The following is a 25,044-nucleotide window of genomic DNA, read 5'->3' on the forward strand; positions in this document are numbered from 1 at the left end:
ATGATTAATAGGTGAGTAAAACACTTATTTGTAAAATTATAATGTATATTTTGTAAAATAATTAACATTTTTTGGGCTTTCAAAACAGAGATGAGAGAGAATGTGTGTGCTTTGTCAGTGTGCGTGAGCATAAATCCCAGGTGAGTAACTCTCCATACCCAACTGAGAGCACCTGTATCCAACAATTCATCAGAATATACATTTATTAGTGGGGGTGCAATGCCCCAAATACCCCCTGAAGCTACGCCCCTGAATGGGAGTGAGGATGAGTAACTGAGAGAATGTGAGTTACAGTGAGTGAGGGACACAGCAATTTAGAACTGCAGAGAGACAAGAAGTGAAGAAGTAAACGCAGCTGCCTTTTCCCAAACACCCTTCATGAAGCAGAAGGTCTAGCACGGGACACATTTTTTGTGTTCTACCGAAAAAAAAGGAAAGGAGTGAAACAAAGCAGCATCTACTAAAATATCAAAGGGGCTGGTCCACCTAAAACTGATAGCATGCCTGTGTACATGGACAAAGAACAAGGAAATACTCATTACAAATCCTGAAATGCTGGACTTGTTACAGGGTACAAAATATTATTTTATGAAAATTAAAGCACGTCTTTACCTGGGCACAGAATGGTTTAACATAAGAATGGATGCAGGAAAATGAAGCGCTTGGTGTCCATGGGATTTGAGAATGCTACAGTCATGTCTATGCCTAGGCCTGGGTGAGACTAATGGACAGGGCAGAGCCATGCATTGTAAAGACCAATAGGACCACCATGGGACACCATGGAAGAATCCTGGTCCTCCAAAATGTGTACTGGTGGGCCCACTGGCACGCCCGGCGCAATATAACCACTGGGTTAAGGAGAGGGCGCTGTATGGCCATAAAGATAGGGTGGTGGGTAGTTATAAAGTAAGGTTTCATTTTAAGGTGTAGGTTAGCATAGGGTCAGTGCACTTATTCTTGAATCTATTTTACTCAATGTAGTGGTAATCTCAGAAGTGGTAATCTCAACAGTGGTAATCCCTGCAGTGGTAACCTCAGTGGTAGTAATCACAGTAGTGGTAATCTCAAAGGTAGTAATTGAAGTAGTGATAGGCTCAGCAGTGGTAATCCCTGCAGTGATAATTTCAACAGTGGTAATCTCAGCAGTGGTAATCTCAGCAGTGGTAATCCCTGCAGTTGTACTCTCAGAGGTAGTAATCACAGTAGTGGTAATTCGGCAGTGGTAATCACTGCAGTGGTAATCTCAGAGGTAGTAATCACAGTAGAGGTAATCTCAGCAGTGGTAATCCCTGCAAGGGTAATCTCAGAGGTAGTAATCACAGTAGTGGTAATTCAGCAGTGGTAATCCCTGCAGTGGTAATCTCAAAAATAGTAATCACAGCAGTGGTAATCTCAGCAGTGGTAATCGCTGCACTGGTAATTTCAAAGATGGTAATCTCAGCAGAGGTAATCTTTGCACTGGTAATCTCAGATTTAGTAATCACATTAGTAGTAACATTAGGAGTGGTGACCCCTGCAGTGGTAATCTCAGAGGGGTTCATTTCAATGTAGTAGACTCTACATAGTGGTATATGAACCCTGTTGTATTTTAGGTGGTGACATACAACCCTTCGTGCTGGGTCCTCGGTCTGATATGTTCATTGCATTTGCGTGTGAATTACGCTCAAACATGTTCTGTTTATAACGCGCTTCTCTGAAGGGGGTTTTATGGAGCAGTAGAAAGGTAGAGGAGAGAGGATTGTTAAGGGTACTTAAAACTCAATATTTTGTAAATAATCTGAGACAAGTGTGTTTGTCAGTGTTTTTGTCTGTGTGTGTGTGTAAAAATATCAAGTGAAATCCGACAAACATCTCACAGCGCCCTACTTAAAGCACCTGCACCCAACTTCTTTATTAGAGGGTTGTGACACCCCAGCCACCCCCTGCCCCCAAATGCTGCTTAAACTCTATAATGTTGGCATTTACATGAGGCAGTAATTACCCTAGGCACCCACTCTCATCCTGCAGCTATTTTACTGCTGGAGGCAGATTTGTTCATTAAAGCCCAGTAGAATCAGAAACTTGGGACCTCTCAGGAATAGGCCTGAGAGAGGCCGGGGTAACTCAAATCAGAGTTACTTGCATTAGGCACCTGTCCTCTACGCCTATCTTTCAGTTAACACCTGACTTCTGTCTCTACTTCCTACAGTCTTCACTGCCTCACTCATTTCTTCAACTCAGCACAAGCTGCATCCTTCCTGTCCATCACTGGCTGGAGACGTTAGTGGGAGTGGTGGACGTGTGCCTGTTATTGAAATAAATCGGATCAAAAAAAAAATTAAGATTCTGGAAACCATGTTTGGGAGTTGATAGTAGACAGAAAGAATTGGGAGGGGTTAGAGAGTGAAGGGAAGATGTTGAGGTTTTTTTTACACACACACACACACACACACACATATATCTATACATTTATTACAGACATATTTTTACAATTATTGTATAGTTTCTCTATGGGCCATAGAATATGCCTAAACCAATCAGAGACACTTTGGTACATAGAATACCAATAGAAAAAACTAAAAAATTATCAACTGGAAAGATTGTTAATATTAGGAGCTTCACTTCATGCAGCAGTGACAATTATGTTAATTCCTGAAAGGTCGTTGTGGCCTACAATAGGTAGAAGAAAAGGGTATTAGAACAACTCAGGGCCATTAATCATTGTGGCAATAGTTACCAGTAGCAAGGCACCCAGCAATTTGACAAGAACGTCAAAACTACTAGGAGCACAATCCCACTTGTCACATAGAAGCTGCATGCGTCACACAGCCTAAAACAGGCTAAAGACGAATGTCAACAAAGCACTTCGGATAGTTTGTCGGGTTCCAGAAAAACACCAACCTGAGATAAGCAAAACAAAACTTAAAGCAGGCTGTTTGGGGAATAAAGAGGCAACATACTTATAAATTCTGGGCCAAACTCATCTGGGACATGAAACACAAAAATGAAAGTAAATTCTGGAACATGGTAAAGGCCCTAATTAATCCACATGACCCTAAATTTGAATCAAGCTTCCTGAAGGCTGACTGGCGTCCTTCTTGAAAGATCATTTTCATCAAACAAAAGTGAAAAGGACTACGCTCCCACCAGAGTTTTAGGTTGGCTCACCCAATCCAATGACTTACACCCTCACAAAGACAGGAGTGAGGTTAGTGAATACGATGTCACTCCAGCAGAAACCCAATGACAAATAGTGAGAGGAAGAAAGACGGGGAACCCGGTCCAAATGGGGTCCCTCGAGCCATCTATAAATCAGACCCACCCAAGTGGGCAGAAGCTTTGATCCCCCTTTTCAACCAAGTCCTGGCTGGAGAATGAATACCAAAATCTTGGAGGGGATCCATCATCTCACCAATACACAAAAGTGGGGATAAATCAGACCCTAGAAACTACCGACTGATTACGCTGATCGACAACTAAACAAAATATTTTTCCTGGGGTCCTCCTTGAACATCTCATTTACTGGGCTGGCCGAAAATCTATAATTCCCCCAAACCAAACTGGGTTTAGTAGTAATACAGGCACGGAAGCCAACATCATGGCATTATCTCACACACTTGACTCTTCAATGGCTGCAAATCTTCCACTATATCTCTGTTTTATAGACTTTAAAGCAGCATTTGATAGTATCACTCAAAAGAGGCTTTGGGGGAAACTCAACAGCTGGCAAATGCCCCAGCAACTCTTGAAAGCCATTGAGAACCTGTACTCTAGTACATGGGTCAGGCTCAAACTGGGCAATGGATCAAACCTCACCAGAAGGATCCCAACGACTAGAGGCCTAAAACAAGGCTGTGTTCTGGCCTCAACTCTATTCAACCTTTTCCTGGCCGACTTCTCAAAAACACTTTCTTCATCAACTCCCATGCACCACAACTGGGGACGATGCAACCGTCGAACCTCTTATATGCTGATGACGTCGTACTACTCAGTAAAACTAAGGTAGGCATGCGATGTCTCTTGAAAGCCAAGGAAGATTACTCCCTTAAGAATGGGCTAAAAATTAATAATAAAACTGCTAAAATCTTGATCATGAAGGGGATCGCAACCTGGGGATTAAGTGGGAAAAAGCTTGAAGAAAACGCTACTTATGAATACCTGGGTTTCTTGTTTGACTGTCATGGCTCCTTTTCCAAACATAAAGAAGAAATATGACAGAAAGGGACTGTACTCTCCTTGGGGCTTCGAACGCTGCCTGCAAAATTGAACAAAATATACGCTCAGCCCACTGTTGGAAGTAGCCAGTACTATGGTGGTCCCCATGCTAGCCTATAGAAGTGTTGTCCTCTGTGGTAGAGACTCTAAGATCTTGGATGATATCATATCAAGCATATACAGGCAAATGTTCATGCTTCCAAGTTACACCTCGCCAGCACAGATAAGGCTGGAGTCCGGCCTACATAAACAGTCTCTTGTAAGGCATGTAGCCTATATTAACTGCTCTCATAAAATGAGAAGTGCAGCTGGAAACACCATAAATCGCAACATATGGGAGGAAATAACAATGAAGGCCCATTCGCCGGCTCGAAAATATCTTGATACCTCAAAAAAGCAGCTAGGTGTGAAGCGTTTAAGGTTTTCGGAGCTCAACCACAAGCTATTTTAATCCTTAACAAAAAAGTAACAAAACACCTATCGGAAATTGAAGACAAGACAACACTTGAGAAAAGGCATTACGCCTGGCTAGTCTTAAACAGCTATAAGAACCTAGTCCCTCAGCCATATCTGGGATGAGTCTTAAACTACAGCATTAAGAGTAAGTACTTGCTTTATCGTTTAGGGGTGTGGCAGTGGGTATAGCGATAGGGATTAATGAGACACTCAGGTGGGTGATTGACTATGAGTGGTTTTATTTTAGAGTACAGGTGCCTTCGTAACAGTCACTGTCTTTTATCGTTATGTGTTGGTGACTTCCTTTGTTCTCTTCTTCCTCAGGGTTCCTGGTGGTTGGTGATATCTCTCCCGGTAGTGGTGTCGTCAGGTCGACTGGAAAAAGGAACAAAAGGTAGGTAAGTCGCAAGTCTGGTGGGTTTATTTGGATGATTTTAGTGAGGGGAGAGGGTGTGGAGAGAGAGAGAGAGAGAGAGAGAGAGAGAGAGAGAGAGAGAGAGAGAGAGAGAGAGAGAAAGAGAGAGAGAGAGAGAGAGAGAGAGAGAGAGATAGAGTGAGTGGTGATGGTCTGGTGTAGGACTCCAGACCCGAGTGAAAAATGAAAAAAAAAGGAGGGGTGTAGTTCACAGGGTCCCGTCCTGTTTGCACCTCGGTGGAACCCAAAACTCCTTTCTTTCACTAATAGAACGACCTTCGCTCCGTATTAAGTGATTAGTGCTCCCCTCATGCTGGTGTTTTCTTTCCCAAATATCCCTTCCCAACCTCCCTCTACTCGCACTTTCCACCCTCTTCCCTTCCCACTATAGCCCTTATTCTATTCTTCAGGCAGGACCGTACCTGCTGGAGGCACGCCCCTCCAATGACGTGGCGGAGCTGCTGCCTTTCGGGACCACCTTGTCCCTCTGTGGTATCGCCTCTGGAGCTCAAGAGTCTTCCTTTGTGGGGTTCTTCTTCCCCGGCATCCAGAATGCTTTTTCCTGCGTCCTCTCCTCCCTCTGTGTTCGCGTTGTCTCCCGTCGCGCTCTCCTCCTCCTCCGATCTGGCCTCCTTCTCCTCCTAGTCTTCCTCTGTTCCGGCGATGCGAGCGCGTTGTTTTACTTCTCTTTTCATGTCTTTGGAAACCTGGATATATGGGCTTCTGCGATTTCCTCTTCCGTGGGACACCCGGGGCATTTGCCGGACTGGAGATCGGTATCGTATGTAGCCGGGGTTTCCGACACCCGGCTACAAGGGGCCCTCCCAGTGGGCAAACACGAGAGCCCATGGCATCGGCCCGTAAAAGATGAGATTTGTTGGCTCTGCAGGCTAGTGCCCAAAACTGTGTCTCACATGTTCTGCTTATGCAACAGCACTCTGAGGGATCGTCGCAGTCTTCTGCGCCCATTATGAGTACAATTAGGGGTTTGCAAATGCAGACATGCAGTCCTCAGCTGCCTTTATTCTAATAATCAAAAACTCATCACCCAATCAGTGAGATCCCTATAGGGAGTGGAGCGTGCTTTGACTGGTACAACCACTTAAGACCGAAAGACATAGGCCTCTGCTCCTTTCCATGGCACTAAATAACAATGGAGGCTCTCTGTGTCTTAATAATATTAAACTAATTGACAGTTTAAATGTTTTGGCACACATGCACTTTAGGACTTGAGTGTCCGCCTGACAGTGTTTTTATTTCATATTAGACTCGTACGGTAGTAATGGTCTTCTAGCACCAGAGCAGGTACACCCTGCACTTTAAGAACTGGAGGCCCACTGGGGGACGGTATATATATTTTTTTATGTGAAATGTATATTTCCATTTTAATACTTATTTACATACTTTATTTCAATAGCAAGGCACTGGCAAACCAAACATAACCAAAACCCTGATACACTACTTTTCCGGAATTGACAGGATTGATGTCTCTCCGAGGGGCAGAGATACAGAGATACAATTGTGGAAACTGGAGTCTAGTGTGGGAACATTTTGACTATATCTTCTGATTATTACCGCAGCCTTGCTTGATATGTTTTTCTTGCCTTTCTTTGTTTAAAAGTGTTATGTCAGAATTATTCTTATCTCATAGTGTACCAACTGTGTAGAATAAGCAGGATGTATGGTTATTAGAATCTGCCACTGACCTGTTTTTATGTTTTCATTTTTATTTATTTGCACTTTTTATATGGGGGACTAGAGCACATTGCGATTGGAAATAACATGGCTACAGGTACAGCTGGATATGGAAAGTTTACATTGCAAACACATGGAACCTGTAAACTCCTGCATTCATATTGGTTAGATGTTATGGGAGAAGATGTTTGTTCATTCTAGCCAGAAATGAAAGGCCACTTGGCCAGTATTCATGGTTTTCAATTTGCTATGAGATAGTGTATCTCCCTTTATCAAGATGATGACTGACTTATAAAAGGAAGGGAAGACGTTGAAGGCTTTTTACACACACACTATATATAATTAATATATACGTGTATTAAATGTATACAAACATATATAGAGAAAATAGAAAATCATGGCATCATATCTCCGTATAAGGTATGTATAGATAGATAGATAGATAGATAGATAGATAGATAGATAGATAGATAGATAGATAGATGGATATTGTAATATTTATAGATAAAATTGGACATGGTTAGATATACACATGTATTTTGCGCATAAATATACAGAGACTTTCTTTTTTACTTTTCTAGATATGGGCATATCCCCATAAAGGGAAGCATACACTAATTTACATACCAAAATACAAATAGACAACCTCGTCTACATATCCAGATATAAGTGATTGCCCTGTTAAACTATATTTCTCATATAACTAAATATATGGTTATATCCATTTAGAAAGCGTGAAGACTAATATGCATTGATATAGGTATCTGGCAGATAATTATCTTTACGTAATCTCATGTATTATCATACAAAGAGGCATAAACCCCCATTAGAGCAACCTTTGTAGATATGTGTTATCTACATACTTTGGCATGCATATATGTGTAAAGCATATACATGCATTTGCATTCATCAAAATCACAGAGCTTTTTTAGATTATTTTTTAATCTGTGTATATTTAGAGCTTCTGTTCTAATACAATACATAACCATACATAGTTTCAACAATCATGATTTATTATGAATTAAGCAAAGGGAAAAGATTTCCACCGACTGCACATAAATTACCCAAAAACATTCTACACCCTTCCACGCACTCCCAAGGTTTCAATAGAAGTTTTGAATAGAAAACTATACCACTTTGCATTCTGATAATAAACATTGGTCAGATAGATGCTATTTGAAGCTCCAATATTTGACTGAACCCAGCACGACAGGATCTACCTGTAAAGGACAAATGATTTAGCAATGTCCACAATGTTTAGGATCAGTGGCAGTTTATCTCATCTCTTTCAACGGAGAGAGGCTCCAGCTTCCTGGGGGCCTTCCATCAATAGACTAAGAGATCTTAAAGACTGCACCTCCAGATACAGACAAGCTGGCAACATTAAGAGAACACTGACTTCCCCATCTAGGTACTAACACCGTGCTTACAATGTTGCACCTCATTACGGGTTTGGCAGACCAAGGACTGCCACACTTGCATTGACGGTTGTACTGCCGCACTCAGGGTAGTCCGACCGCCTAAGTATGACCCTGGCGGGCACCAGGGGACAACCGTCCCTTCCAAGAACATGGTTCCTAATGGCATGGTGGTGGTCAGAGTTGTACTTAGCCAGGGCAGCACTGAATTCAGCCCTTCCTGGATGATTATAAATCCCCTCACCCGCAGCCTTTCCAATGGAGGTTTCACAGACATGGAAAGGCTGGTAGTGAAGCAGACAGTGTGCATTCTGAGGGTGCCCCCTCTGTGCTACGAGATAGAACTTGGCTCCTTTAACTGTTCCTGCCAGTCTGACCAACGGAAATGCTCTATTGCAATGTCCCTGCTGTGGGACTGCCAAACTTGTGATGAGACTATTTGTCTTTACTTATTTTAACATCATGTTATACTATTTTATTGGTAATTGTAAAGTGCAAATCTGCCATTGGAATGCAGTATGGGCTGTGCAGGAGTCCCCCTGCCCAGCACCCACAAAATGGCTGCTGGTGCCCACTGCGTGCGGCAGCATTGTGCTGCTGCATCTTTCCCACTGGGCTGACTGGCAGAAACCTTGGTTTCCACCAGTCAGCCCAGTGGCAAAGTTTTAATGAGGCCGGTGGAGAGGTTGCGAGCACAGCAGCGACAACCCCGTCAGGAGTTTGTCAGACGGGTGTTTCTGTCCCCTAAACTACTGTCAGCCACTAAGTTTGGCTATGATACACATATATGTAATACCAATACATGTACAGCTTGTAGGGAAGGCCTTCTGATTTTTCACTTTTGCAACTGCTATGCTTGTCATCCCTCATAAAAACTTCCAAGGAAGGAGCTAAGGGAAACGTTGTCATCAGCTAAAATGACTGGGTATATAGAAGTACAAGAGAAAACCACCTCTTGCTGCCTAACCTCTATTCAATGTCTTTCTCCTGGTCAGCCATCTGCTCCAACTCATTACATGCTGTCTGGAGGAAACCCTTCTGTAAAATCCACTTGCCCGTCCCTCCCTTTGTCAACTCCCCCTCTGCTCTTTCACCCTCTCTTCTGTACTTATTTTACTTGTCTGTCTTTACTCTCTGGAAGCAGAAGAAATTGGGCTGATTCACAAAGGTAACAATAGACTTAACTCTAAGTTTGCTAGTTTCTGGTATTCCCAAAGGTGAGTTACTAGTAACTTTACTGCTAGTAAAGGTACTGGTGTCGCTTTCTCACTATCCTAATGAGACTACTGGATTTGAGCTGCAGAATCGCCTGGACTGTGATCTGAACCCTTTCCAGGTGATGCTTGTCGGCCTAATCCGGGTTTGTTCCAGCTAACTAGCAGTGCCTCATCTCTACCAAGAGTAGGGATGATTGGGCAGCCAGGCGCATGACATAAATGACTCCTCAGGGAAATCGTGGTCACTCAGATGTCATCTGTTTCTCTCAGTTACATTAGTTTCACTTATGTAAGGACAATCAGAGGCAGAGTAAAGTTCAATATGGTTTTATTGAAGTAACTGCATTCTAGACAATAACACAGGTATTGTAATAACTAGGCTGATGGAGCACAACAGATGTAAAATTGTGACCAGGAGAGTAAAACACAAAAATAACGTTACCATGTTGTTTCTACAAATGTTAAGAATAGTTCCTACCTAGGCTAGGTTAGGGCACAGCATGTTAAGCTCTAATTCTGCCCTTCAAGTTCCCCCTGGGAAGACATCATCCCTCATACCTGAGCAAAAGGCCTGTAGTCTACATAAGCAGCTGCAGAGAAGCACTCAGCATACAGCATAAAGTTGTGGTCATCTGGCCGGAATCTCCCTCTAACGTATATGGGTTAAAGTAGTGTTTTTATAATAAAACAGCTGATGTTCCAAGAAAGGATCCCCACGTAAGAGTGTGTATGTTTCTGTGAACATAGGAGACAAAGCGTATCATTTTTGCCAGCAACCTATCTTACTGCAGCCTTGAGAAGAGCACAGAGTGAAAGAAATGTCTTGTTTAAGAATGCAGTGCTGACCTAGGCGAAGAACAGCTAGATAGAGAAAATAAAACAGGACCGCAAATGTGGCTATTGTTAAAATAATATAACAAAGCTAGAATAAAACATATCTAGGCTAAAGTGCACAGCGATAGGCCTAGTTTGCTAAAATAAATGTCTAAAACTTTGGCTAAAATGGCCACACAACACTAGTAATAAAGTTACTGCTGGTATGCTTACTAGCAGTAAAGTTATTAGTAGCAATTTACCTTGGTGAATTCCAAACAGAAGTAACTGAGATTTAAGTCTAAATTCACTACTTAAGTCTAGTTATATTACTTTTTGGTATTCACTAGTAAACTTATTAGTAGCAAAGGTAATACTAGGAAATACCTCTGTGAATCACAAAAGTAGTAAACTCACACTTAAGTCTAAGTTCACCTTTGTGATTTAGGCTCATTATCATTCATTGGGAGGAAAGCTTAAGGACCCCTCCCCACCAAAACTGGTCGCAGGAGGATGATCCCGGAGGAGGATTTTTTTTTTTTTTAAATGAAAGCATGTGCCATTGCACAAAGGCAGCCATCAAGTATAATGTTTGCCTCGGTACTACCCAAAAAATCTCAAAAGATTGAAGAGGGTATTCCAAAATTCTGTGACTAATGCAGCTTTGGGGGCATAGTTCTGGAAGATTTCATGAATTATAAACAGTAATAAATCTATGCCCATGCAGTTTGTAAAACTTCAAGTGTAGATTTGCTATTTTCACCTTGATATGAGCCCTGTGTGACCAGAGGAGACTTGCACCAAGGTGCAGGAATAGATATACACGAGATTTACCTTCATGAAGAGGCCCCTAAAAGTTCAGAGGAGAGAAGAGGCCGCAGTTCCCTCCTTACCTCGTATGCTCAGCTTCGAGTCGGTGCATAACAAGTCCTCCTGGTTTAGGCAATAACCTTCTTGTTCCCAAGCACATTGATGGGCAACATGTTACATAAAGAACTGCTGCAACACTTGATCGAAACACCAGGGACGTCGACTGGTGAACAGGTAGATGCGCACTTCTTGCTGGCTATCAAAAATCCTTTAAAAAAAAGAAAATAATTTTTTAATGAAAATAAGTATTGTTTCTCAGTCTCTGTTCTATATCGTGAGTTAGCAAGTGAAACTATTTGTCTGTTAAATGTGCCTTCTTTATTTTATTTTTACTCATTGATGTCTCTCCTTACTTTTCAAGCAATGCTGGTCTTGTTTGTAACCCAGAGGCGGTAGGTTTATTAAACAAGCGTTTGCAATACAATTGGTCTTGAGTTTGCTGGAGTTAGAGCTATAGGCATTGTACATTCCTAACAGGACTTTTCTTGCCACATAAATTGAAAATGAAAACAGTTGACATAAGCGAGCCGATTCAAAGCATCACGGCTGCCATGAGCATGAGCACAAAGGAGAGAAACAAAAGGAAAAACACACTCACTCGCAGTCAAACATATCAACAAATGTGCAACTATCCATGTAACAGGGCTGGTGTCTAAGGCAGTAACAAAGCTGCCCCAAGGAGGAACATACGTAAAGCATTTACCAACTAGAACAAAGGATTTTTGAAAGGCAAGCCCACGAACGAGTGAAACTGATGGTCGTGCGGTGGGTGTGCGGTGGGCCTGCTTAAAAGCCCACAATACTTAGAACAGGTCAAAGCACTTGTGCGTGTGACCTAAAAATGGAGCAACACACAGCAGCAACCAAAGTTGCTGCAGCAAGTTAATCTAGGGGAAAAGAGCAGCACAGAGCAATTGTTACTAATTATGGTCTCCGGCTGCTGTCTTCCTCTGTGCTGCTTCACAAATAGGCTGCCTAGTGCCATGCACACATCTTTTCACACCTTTGTGCAGAGGTAGTGCCTCACATAGGTTTAGTACAGGAAGTATTTGAGAACAAATCCCTATGCCTAGACACACTTAAATGCATTTCACACATTTGATGTGTGCTATACAGTGCAGCACAAACACAATGAGTTAAATATTAGGAAAACTACATATTTCGCCTACCTAACTATAGCCACCATGAGGTGTTATTTTTTGAGGCAAAGCCAAGTCTGGAAATATTTGTAGATATGTCTTTCGAATAAAATCCATGGGTGGCAGCATTGGAATGTCAAAGTATTACCCAAAGCATGCCCTCATGACGCAAAGTACTGTATAGCAACATTAAGTGTTATCTCCAATTATTTTATTTAAAAATTGGGGAGTATTTAAGAAAATCTTAGCGCCCCCCTAACACCACCATGTGTGTGCCGTACATAAAATATGGTGCACCATGTCGGTAGACAGGGGACTAGCATCAGAATTTTTGATGCTAGTCCGGAGCTTTGCAGGATTAGCATAAAAAATTCTGACGCTAATCCTGCAAAGCAACCAGAGGCCCATTGTAACCAATGGAAGCCTCCTTTTAACGCCCTTCATGAGGAGGCAATAAAAGTGCCAAAACAATGGCGCAATGAAATCTCTTAAATTTACCTGCGCCATTTTTTTGGCCCCCCCTAATGGGGAAATGCCCTCTTTGCACATATTATGCCTGGCGCAGGCATTATATAGCACAAAGAGTTACCAAGTGTCCGAAGAGGGCTCCAGGGAGGTTGGATCGGATTGGTGACTTTGTCGCAGTGAGACAAATCGTTAACAAAAAGACTAAGGGGCATATTTAAAGAAAGTGCCGCTGCAGCCAGTACAGCACCACTTTCCATGCACCCTTTAGTGCCCCCTACCACCACCATCTGTGCGCCGTATTTAAAATATGGCACACAATGGCGTAGGGTAGGGGGCAATAGCATAATTTTTTTGGACGCTATTGATGTACTCTGTAGGAGTAGCACCAACATTTTGGTGCTACATAGTGGCCCATTGAAAATAATGGTATGCCCCCTTTTAAAAACCTGCTCTGAGCAAGCATTAAAAGTGCCGAAGTCTCTTAGATTTCCTTGCACCATTTTTTGGACCCCCCGTAATGCAGAAATGCCCTGTTTGCATACATTATGCCTGGAGCAGGCATAATGTAAAACAAAGGGTTACAAAGTGCAGCAATGCATGCATTGCACCATTTGTAAATATGGTGCAGTGTTTTTTGGCTTCTAACGCCACATTAGCGTAAACAATGATGGTAATGTGGTGATGGAATGGCATTAGGACCTCTTAAATATGCCCCATAGTTTATTGCATTTACATTAAGAATTAAGGAAAGCTTTCCATGGCAATTAAAGCCACACAATAATATAGATCACCAGCGGTCAGGGCAATGAGATAAAGGCAGAAGAATTCATACCTAATCCAAAAATATTAGTACATAGTCTGGGTGATGGCGTAACTAGTGGCTTTGCGTGGCCTCATAGATATGGTTAAGAGGCTTGCACTCTAGAAGCATCAAAAAAAGTGACGTTCCAGCAGAGCAAGCATCTTATAAATATGTCACTATTTGTCTTTTGACCTGTGTCCATTTGCTCTGTTCAAATGATCTGTTCCACCCACTTGCATAATCTTTTAAACTTAATGTGCTGTTGCTCCATCTGTGGGTTTTAGTCATATGCATAAATAGAAATGCAACCCCACTGATGCCTGCACTGCTCTTCCTTCTCCTGTTGCTCGAACACCAGCAAAAGGCTTCACTCTTCGGTAGGGGAGGTGACATGTCGAGCTCAGTCCAGTCCCACTAGCAGTCCTGTCACATTTATGATCTCAGTTTTATTTATTTGGCTGATTTTCCCTAGCCCAGAGTTTTATGTTGTTTGGGGTGAATAACATTTCCTTCACATGTAAAGTTAATATCATATTTTAGAGACTGTGGCCCAGATTTTAGAAAAGTGGCGCTACATTGCATGTTGCGCCACTTTTCTTGTGCTCCCCTAATGCCACAATGTGTGCACCCTATTTAACATAGGGCGCACCATGGCGCAGGTTAGGGACAATAGCATCATCAATTGTTACGCTATTGTTGCACTTTTCATGATTAGCACCAAAGGTGTAGCCACTAGCAGACCCACTACATTCAATCTGCAATCTTTCTTTGGCTACCGGGTAGGTGCTATGCAAACGGAAAAAACCTTAGTCATCCCTCTTTTGAGAAAGCCTACATCAGATCAATATCTCTGCTACCTTTCCCAGAATAAATTGTGGAAAATCATGTTAAAAGAATAATCTCAGATCATCTGGAGAAAAACCTGTTGCTTGATCCAGCTCAGTCAGGCTTTCAACCTTCAGTGGCAAAGGCAAGGTACTCCTTTGCATCCTGAGTGTAGGTCCTGCAGGTTTGGGGTTCCTCAAGGTTCTTCCCTGAGCCCCATGTTGTTTAATTTAATCTTGAGACCACTGGCCATACTGAGCCATAGTCTGGGCATAATTTTCATGAATTATGTGAATGGTACATAGTTTATCATCTCATTGTATCATCCCCTCCCAGGATCTTTTAAGGCATTTCATAACTGTATGCACAGCATAACTGACTGGCGTACTCAGAAACCACTCAAATTTAATGATAATAAAACTGAGGTAATGTGCTGCTCTACAAGTGGAGTACCTAGGTCAGTTTCTTCTGCCACTGGCCTGAGGAAACTTATCTGAAATTGCATCAGCAGTCAGGAATTTCGGTTTCCAATCAGATGTGGGCCTTTCCTTGGCTGCTCCGGCTAATGAATTGTCTTCTACCTGCTTTTCACTTTTAACATTATGGTGTAAAATACTTCCACTCTTGCCACAACATTAAAGTCATCAAATTGGTCAGGTCAAAATCCCAAGCAGACTGGACTATGGTATTTTGATGCAGTCGGTGCTCCTAACCACATTCTGAAACGCTGGTCCTCAATTCAGACAGCGACTGCTAGACTATATCTGTCTCTTCCTTACAGGTCCTCTGTGTCTGCTGCGCTGGACAGATTACATTGACCCCTGCTTCCTAAGAGGATTTTTTTTTCATTCTCTCTATTTGTATGCAGAGCCTTCCATTGGACCCGACCTATTTATCTTTAAAACAAATGTTCTCACTACAACCCTTGCAGATAACTATGATCTGCTGATGCAAGGTTGATGAACATACTAAAGTGTAAACTCACTCAAATGGGAGGCAGAGTATTCTCAGTCCAGACTGCTTGGTTATGGAAAATTCTACCAATAATCCTTTGCTGTGGTCCCAATTTATTACAGTTTGGTAAGGGTCTAAGATCTTGACTCTACATTCTATAGGTTGCCAGGGTCATGCTTTTCTTTCTACTTGAAATGTTTAGCACCAGAAATCCCTTTGGATAATAGTTGTGCTCCATAAAATTCTAAATAGTAATAATAATAATAAAAATAAGAGAAATCTGATACAATGAATTGAAATATTAACAAGAGAAAGGCAGAGGTTAAATTCATCATAGAAAGCCACTTGGCACCACTAACCAAGGTTATCATTTCATTAATTTTAGATAGGGAAACCTGTCAGTGATAATATTGCTATTAAGTTAAAAAGGGGGAAATCATTCAGCTGCTACAATAGGCTTAATTACATCCAAAGATACTAACTTCTCCAGTTCCTTTAATACTTAATTACTTAGCAATATTGGAATATCCCTGACTTTGTGAATCTTTGGACACGCATATTTCTTTAAAACAAGTATGTGTTGAAACCCACACAATTTCCCTAAATACCTGCTAAAAATGTTGAGAAATTTTTGCAACATTGCATTACTTATGGTGACCACCTGGTCAATTACCAAAACTTGATCCTTGCTATTAGGATCTAAATTTGGGCCTGATTTGCAAATGTTATGTACACTTTAGAGTAATGCACACATTTGAGTAAGATGAATACTTTTTGGTTATTCACAAAATATGAGTCTAACGTTACTCCAAACATGTAACTTATACTCAGGTTTTGTGAATAGCCAAAAAGTATACTTATTCAAAAGTGTAAAATACCTTATGGTGTATAGCCCCCATGCCCTTGAATTTGGTGGTGACGTGTATGTTACATTTTTGGAGTAAAATTACTTCTGAATAGCCAAAACGTAAACTTACTCAAAAGTGTAAATTACTCAAAATACAATTTCCGATATATTTGCCTGTCCTTAATTTTGAAGTTCAATAATCTAAAACCAAGCATATCCATCATCTCAGCTCCAATTACCTTTAGGTTGAATTTATATTTCAAATTTGTTGCCTACCTTACCAACAAATTTATCCCTTCAAACCTCATGCTTAATAGTAGTGTAGGGAGACCCGGAGTCAGTGAAAGTGTTTAGGATGATATCACCAATGGTCATCTAAAACTCTGATTTGTGTTTGCATCTGTCACTGTAGTCCACATTTAAGACAAAATTGCCTCTCAAGCTCATAACATTCTTACTCATACCAGTTCTGTCATTGTCTGATATACCATTTCTTTTTTATTGAGCCCTCACACACTTAATTCATTTCTTCACCACCCTTTTAGTAAAATGGCCAACAACACCAAATGCACTGCATATTTGCTTCACTGCTGGACATGTTTTTCTATAAGTCAAATATTACTTGATACCATGATAGTATTCCATTTTTCGTTTGATATACTTTATGGTGGGTGTACACTCCATTGTGCATTTCATTTTACTGACAACCTCACCAACTCTGACATCCAATTTTAAGGCACTAGCACACCTTCAAAATATTTCCTCCTTATGTAAGACAGAACACCATTTACCCATAAGAGATCCTGTAAATCAGGACATTTTGTGACCCTTAATTAAGCAGCAATGCAAGGTGCTGAATTTACAAACAATTGCCAGAGGTTTTACTTCAGAACCATATTGATCAATTGACTTGTGTTTAAAAGATGTACCTGGTAATGCAAATACATGCTATTAGTGCAGAATAATGATACAATATGGCAGAATTGTGAACAAAAACACCACCCACAGTAGCTATCTTAGTCATTTGATTGTACATCTTTAATCCCAGTGGACCTAGAGAATGTAACAACATCCTCTGCTTGGGAAACACTGCCTTGTCAATGGCACATAAATAATAAAAAAATATTCTTTCCATTCCCCCCATAGCAGGCACAGTTCTACTCCAGCCAGCTAGAGGGCTTTAGGTAGACTGGGAGTAACATTGTGTGTGCTCCTGTTTATACACACATTGGAGTTGTCCAATGTCCACCCTTCACCAGTGTATTAAACTAGTTCACTGTCCACTCTTGACCACTAATGCTACACATGTCACTAAACATATTGGAGAAACTGCAAGAATCATATGTATGTGTTGTTGGACCTGGCCCTTTTTGCTGGGTTATCCCCAACGTTTTGCCGCCTTCCTCCTATTTTTGCAGCACTGTTTTTGTTGGCTTCAGGACTCTATGCGCTTTAACACTGCTAAACACTGCTAAAATGCAAATGCTTCCTGTCTAAAATGTATTAGTGATTGATTTATCCAATATTGGCATATTTGATTTACTATTAGGCCCCTCGAAAAGTGCACTATGTGTGCCCAGGGTCTGTAAATCTAATGCTACTAGTGGGCCTGCATCTTACAAAAACAGAGCAACCCTATACTCTCCAAGGAACTGGGTAGGATAATTGCAAACAATAAGGTGTTGCTGAAGGAATTATTTTAAATTTCTTTAAATGTTGGTATTGCAATCCAACTGCAAACAAAGCACAAAGTGTATTGGTATACAACCATTAATGTATTAGATTATAGATATCAAACATCAAGCTAATGGAGAGCATAAATGAAATCAAAGTTCTGATATTCAACACTCACACCCTCATACTCAGGATCCAATGACAATCAGTTCATAATAGGTCCAAATCCAGGGATCGTGTGGAGGCACAAACTCCTCTTAGCTGAAAATGTGCATTCATCACATCAATTATAGTCCCAGGAAACTCTCATCAAAATGTCAAGGACATAGCAGCAGTATAATTGACCAATGTGTTTAAGGAGGAGAAAATGTTGACGTTTCAGTGTCAAAAGTGGCCAACCAGTCTGAGAGGCCATCATCAGGACTCAGGGCCTCATTATGAGTTTGGCGGGCGGCGGAGGCCGCATGCCAAACTCTTTGGGTCAGAAGACCACCACTCTGATCTTCCGCCCGCTGGCCCTATTATGAGTTTCCCAATGGCCCAGCGGGAACCCTACTACAATATTGACGGCACGTCATAATCGAGCTTGTGACAATGTTCCGGTGTGTCACGTGTGACAGCACCCGTGGTTCTTTTCACTGCTTCTAAATCAGGCAGTGAAAAGTGTGAAAGGTTGTCCATGGGGGCCCCTGCACTGCCCATGTACTTGGCCCCCGGTACCCCGTCTCTGCCAGCTTTTGCATGGTAGTGGAACCGCCATGCAAAAGCTTGCGGACATGGGAGTCGTAATCCCCAGGGCAGCACTGCTTGGAGGATTAAGACCACCAGCACTGCCGGCCATCAGCTGGCTAAAAGTGGCTTTTGGCACAGTCACAATGTGAAGGTTGGACCGCCACTTTTGTGGTGGTCCCATGACTGGCATGGTGGCAATGGCAGTGGCAATGGCAGTCGCACCGCCAGTGGCCCGACAAAGAAGTCTACCATGTCATGAGCATGGCGGTGTTCCCGCCAGTACTGCCAGTGCGGATGGATGCCCGCGGCCGGCAGAAGCATCTTCAGGCCTGCAGAGACATGTTGCCATCAACCATATTACGAGGTTGCTCACCACCAGGATTTTGGGCTGGTTACACTGTCACAAAAAGCATGGCGGAAATAAACAACAGAAAAGGAGACACTCACCTCCAAGAACACTAACATGTCTGCAGATACTATGGAACCTGAACTTGAAGCCTTCCCACTGCGTCTGCTAGCCATACTCTTTCAGAACCAGTGAGAAAGACAACAACCTTAAGTACGCCCCACTAACACACACTGGAGGGACGGCCATTACCACACAACACAGAACCCCGGCATGGCACAACACGCCCTCACACACATACACAAACATACACCCATACAACACACATACACACACCCAGACACAAACAACACACACCATGGCCAACATACACATGCCTTACACAAACCACACCGCACACACACACCACCACCATTGTCAAACACATCTACACACAACACCACTGAGTCACACAATGACAACACCATCGTAATCACACAAATGCGTTGGTAGAGAGCCACACCGCACACCTCTACAAACACATACTGGCAGCAACATGTAACAACAGCACAGAACCAATACAAACATCGACACTGCCAAACAACTTGTCTGAACATACGCCACGTCCACCCAACACACAAATACATCACAGATGCATCACAACACACACACCACTACAACACAATGCCACACAACACCAATACAACACATCACAACAAGTCCATAGCGCAACTCACACACTCAACTCATGGTGCTACACAAACACATCACATACACAGAAGAGACACACCCAATCGCACATGTACAACACATACATGTGGAAGGAAGCCAGAACAAGTTTGTAACCATTGACACCAACGGTGAAGTGGAGCAGATATATTGAAATATATAAATAGATGTATATACAACTATATACACAATGAGCCTACTGGCCAGTCCAATAGTCCTCTGTGCCCCTGGCACAATGGACAATGTCTCTCACCCCAACTTGACTCCTCACTGAAAAGTGTTCTCCACATGGCAGGGGCATCAAAGGGGCAAGCAGGCACCTCAGTGGTGATCGAGGCTTGGGTTTGGAAGGAGGGTCCTTTGGTTTAGGCGAGGGGAGGGTTTGTACTTTGACTTTGCCTTAGTTGGAGGGCCCTTGGTTTTGGCTTAGAGTGCCCTCCCTAGCTTTTGTAGGGGTCCATGTTTTATGCGTGGTAGGGACATGGACAGTACCAGGAGGGCCACTGGAGGACTGGGAGGTGGAAGGACTGGATCTGGGGAGGGTAGCAGGGCACTTGGGGAAAACAGGGACTGGGTCAGTGGGAGGGAAGAGTGTAAACGTATACAAACATATTTGTTGGGGAACACAAGGGAGGTCATGGGAAAAATGTTTGGAAGTGGAGGGAGAGGGAGTGCTTGAAGGTGTGTATGTGTATGTGCCTTGGGTGTGGATGCGTGGGTGGATGTCATGTGTGTGCTGGGAGTCTGTTGGGTGGATGTGTGCGGGAGTTTAGGTGTACTGGGAGGGGGAGGAGGAGATGTAGGGAGATGTCAGGGTAATCTGCAAATGCCTTTTTGGGTGGTGTGTAAAGATAAGGTAGATGTACTGGATGTGGGGGTGTTGGTAGTCTTGGTGAGTGTACATGTGGTATATGGGGTGGATTCATAGGTGTCTGCTATTGTGGTGATGGTAGGCATGAAGGGACTGGTGGCTGGATCTAGGAGTGTTGATGTGGTGATAGCGGGTTTGAGTGGTGTAGTGTCTGTGAGGGAGAAGGTGGTGGGGGAGTCTGTGTAGGGAGTGGATATTGTTGTTTCTGCATTTGTCTGTTGCCTGTGTGCATGGCAATGGTGGGACTTGTGGTGCCTGTGTTTGTCTTTGCGAACAATGTCTGTTGAGGTGGATGAATGATGGTCTGACTGTGTGCTTTGGATGGGTGTGGGGAGAAGGGTGTGGGGTTGGGCACAGGTAGTAGGAGGGAGGACAGAAGATGAAGGAGGCCAGAGCCTGAAAGGATCTCTGCAGGCCAGTCAGGGTACCATGAATGCCTTCCAGGTAGGCATCTGTCTGCTGCATATGTGATGCCAGTCCCTGGGTGGCATTCATGATGGTTGACTGTCCCACAGAGATGGACCTGAGGAGGTCAATAGCCTCCTCATTGAGGGCAGGAGGGCTAACTGGGGCAGGGGCAGAGGTGCCTGTGGCGAAGGAGACACTCACCCTAGTGGGTGAGCGGGCACGGGCAAATGGGTGGGCAGCTACAGGGAGGGCAGTGCTGGTAAGGGGGTAGTAGACAAGGATGGTGCTGGGCTGGTCCCAGATGAGTCCGCCACCACTAGGGAGCATCTATTGGAGAAGGAATCCATAGATGATGTTGTTGATCCAGTCCCCCTGTGGCAATTTCCTCACCCTCTGTCCCACTGGTCCCCTCGGCTCTGCTGGTTGCAGCCTCTTGGGTCCCGTGGGCTGCAGCTTCTCCACTCATCGGTGCCCTTTCTCCTTCACCTGATGATGCTGATGCACACAAAGACAGAGGAGGAAAGGGAGGAAGGGTGGGAGTGAAAAAAAGGTGCAACGAGTGAATACCTACCCATCATTCACACAGAGTAACAACCTTAAAATCTGCTGCCATGCCATGCCATTGCATGCCTTTGAACTGACATGCACATCTGCACATGCACATCTGTCTGAAATCATAGGACAAACTGAAGCCATGTAGTGAAAACCTACTGATGCGGAAACATATGGCACACTTTGACTTCATGAAGAGTCCTATAATCCACAATAGCACAGTACTTGCCACACTACCATGTACAATTACATAGACATACCCTGTACCCCTTACTCATTCGATTCCTGCATGGCAAGGTTGTATGCCATGACATACTTTTACAATATGTACAGTAATATCTAGCCCCTCTGCAGCCATCTACACATACAGTATGAGGCAGATGATTGAGAACTCACCAATGTGCAAGTACCAATAATCTACACCACATCTTCCCATTAGTAGGCTACCTAAACCCATACATGCGTACCATTAGCCAGTTGTGAGTGTGTACTTACCCCCTTGTGGCTGCTGTCCTTCCCTCAAGGACCCATCCACCTCAGGGTAGGCCACCGCCAAAATGCAGGTCATTGGTGGGGGGTGGGCCAGTGTTCAATGGGCACCCCTCCATCATTGTGAGGACGTCTCCAGCTGGGCCTCAGCAGTCTTCTGGGCCCAGTGTCTCAGGCCCTTCCACCACATTCTGCAGTGGGTGTTCCGCCGGGCATGGACCTCCAGGATCCACACTTGCTTGGCTCTGGCACGCCAAATCACCTTCTTCTGATGGGCGCTGATCTGCATAGGTTACACAGACAGAAGGAGAAATTCATGTAGGGTGGCATCAAAACAACAGCAGTGGGCTTCACACATCAGACACATCTCATGACCACACAAACATGCATGTACACCACTAACGGACCAAATCATTTGCCATCTGCATGCATCCACTCGGTGTGCGTCATCACAATGTCCATACAGAGGTAGGAGCCTGTCTACTAGCTTTTCCAGCTCCTCCTGGCTGAAGGCTGGGGCCCTATCTCCTGCAGGATGTTTGCATATTGGCTTCCAAAGTCAGAACACAGCAGCACATGCAGTGGAGGTCTTGTTTGCACGATTGTCAGGAGTCAAGTGAGCTATGCAACAAAAAATGGCCGTTAATGCTGGCGGTGATCATCAGTGGCCCCAGTCTCCCATAGGCAACAATGTTAGCCAATGAGAAGTTGCCATGATGACAAATGTCGGCGGAATTAGGTCACTTCCAACTGTCCTGTGCTTGCAGGATGGGCAGCTGCCATTTTACATTTATGTTGTGTATTGTAGGTGAATGATAGGTGCGTCATGGATGATTCTAGTGAGATGTGCACGGATGACCTATGTACACACATGTCAACATGGTACACACATTTGATATTCTTGCATAGTGTTGTTGGATGTACAGATAACTATGACACGACATGTGCAGTCACTTGCTGCCTCTTAGACGGGGTAACCATATCTATATGTTCAAATTGGACATACAACTCATTACGTGTGGTGATAGGATGTTGTAACATGGGAGTGTCAAATGCATCATGTCTGGCAAACTGTCTGTCTGGGTCTTGAAATGTCATCAATGATGGCATACAGGGTTACTTAACACGGCAATATGGATTCAGTGTACTTCAGTGTTATGTCCACACTACTCTTGTGATGCTATGTGTATTGTGTTTGGTGGCTTGTGAACTGACGACATCAACTCGTGCCTATTCCTCTCTCCCATTCCTAGATTCCGCGCAATGGTGAGAATGAGACATGCACCTGTGTACAGGACCATGTCAGTCTTTCTACCCTGAAAGAAAGATACATCATACAAAACTATCATCTGAACCGTCAGACCATCATGGAACTGTGTAACCAGTTGGAGCTAGATCTCTTGTCTGCCATACATCATCCCTATGCTATACCTCCAACAGTGCAGGTGTGGTCAGTGCTACACTTCCTTGACTCAGGCTAGTTCCAGTGGGCTTAGCAGCAAGGATGTCACAGCCCATGTTCAGGCATGTGTTGAAGGATGTACTGTGTGCTTTACTCAAACATCTGGACAGCTACTTCAGGTTCCCTCAATGTGTGGATTTGCCCACTGTTAAAGCAGACTTTTATGATATGGCACAAATCCCTTATGCGATAGAGGCCATAGAGGGCACTCACATTGCTTTGGTACCTCCCAGGGCCAATGAACAAGTGTACAGGAACAGGAAAAACGTTTACTCCATAAATGTGCAAGTGGTGTGTCTCGCTGACCAGTATATCTCCTAAGTGATGTCCAAGTTTTCTGGTTCTGTGCATGACTCCTACATTTTGAGGAACAACAATGTCCCACATATGATGGCACAACTACAGACAGAGAGGGCCTGGCTCATTGGTATGTCTGCAATTGTATGTGTGCATCTGTTGTCTCATCTCTCTTCACATACTGCCCCCTGTCACTACCAGTATTGTGATGTGTCAAATCTTTGTGCACACAGGTGACTCTGGCTATTCGAATCTGCCGTGGGGGCTGACACCAGTGAGATACCCGACAATAGATGGGGAAAACCATTTCAATGAGGACCACAGCAGGACGAGGTGTGTCATTAAGAGGACCCCTGGGCTACTGAAGGCCAGATTCTGTTGTCTACATGTCTCAGGAGGTGCCTTGCTCCACAGACCACTTAAGGTCTGTCAGACAGTTGTTGCCTGCTGCATGCTACACAGTCTAGTCCTGAGATGTTGCATCCCATTAATGGATGTTGAGGAGGTGGCAGCTGGACTAGTGGATGATGATGGTGGCATAGATAGTGATGAGGAGGCTGATGATGAGGAATCAACTGACACAAGAACAGAGTTGATGCAACAATATTTCCTATGACATGGAGGTATGTGTTTATTCTGTTTATTCTGTTGTATGTATACCGTACTTCTGTCTGCCATGTGACATTGCTCCTCCTGATGTTTGCCAACAGTGCAGGTGGCAAGTACAGCTATCCCACTGTGTGGGTTTGGGGGAGAACATGTTGGCCATCAGGAGAGGAGGTACTGCTCTGATGTCAGAGCTATTATTGCTGTAGTGCTGTAGTATGGCATCACATCTGCAATGACTTGGACATGTTGTATGTTCCCTGTACTGCTCTGTCAACTGGAATTGGACTGCCACACTTATAGTGGTTAACAGTATTGCTACCTATATTCACTGTACACAATGGACGTTTGTGGAACATTAGTTTTACTGGCAATGGGACTTACCTATAGTGGAGTAACGTCAGCTGTGAAGGAAGTACCATTGGGAACGCATGTTTGGAACAAGTGGGTCTGTCATGGTAATATGTGTTTACATTCCACTTGTGTGTTCGCACTAGTGAGCTCGACAATGTACGGCATTTGTGTTGGTTGTGCAACATTGACTCCTATTGTGATGGTTGTCCCTGTCTTGGTCTCTTTGCAGGTCTGTTGGGTGGTGCTTGACTGGTGGCTCCCTTGGCACAAGATTTCAGTATATGTCTGTTCTACTGTCATACTCCCAGCACCTTCTACCACCTTCTGTCCATCTTCCAAACTTTTAATGGTCAATGTGTTAACTATAATGACATTTTGTACAGCAGCTTATATGTTACAATAAAGACAGGTAAGCAGTAGTTGTGCTCAGTG

The 25,044-nt window shown here is 43.5% G+C and overlaps 1 protein-coding gene across 1 annotated transcript in view; it reads right to left on the reverse strand.

Annotated features, from left to right (window-relative positions):
• The window catches only part of LOC138282987 (ly6/PLAUR domain-containing protein 2-like), a 97,757-nt gene that overhangs the window by 20,473 nt on the left and 52,240 nt on the right, over positions 1-25,044 (reverse strand). Inside the window, exon 3 of the mRNA XM_069221079.1 lies at positions 11,102-11,286. Coding sequence (XP_069077180.1) covers positions 11,147-11,286 — 140 coding nt within the window. The 3' untranslated portion in view covers positions 11,102-11,146. The remainder of the gene's footprint in view (positions 1-11,101; positions 11,287-25,044) is intronic.

This window comes from Pleurodeles waltl, chromosome 2_2, assembly GCF_031143425.1.
Source record: "Pleurodeles waltl isolate 20211129_DDA chromosome 2_2, aPleWal1.hap1.20221129, whole genome shotgun sequence".
Taxonomy (NCBI): domain Eukaryota; kingdom Metazoa; phylum Chordata; class Amphibia; order Caudata; family Salamandridae; genus Pleurodeles; species Pleurodeles waltl.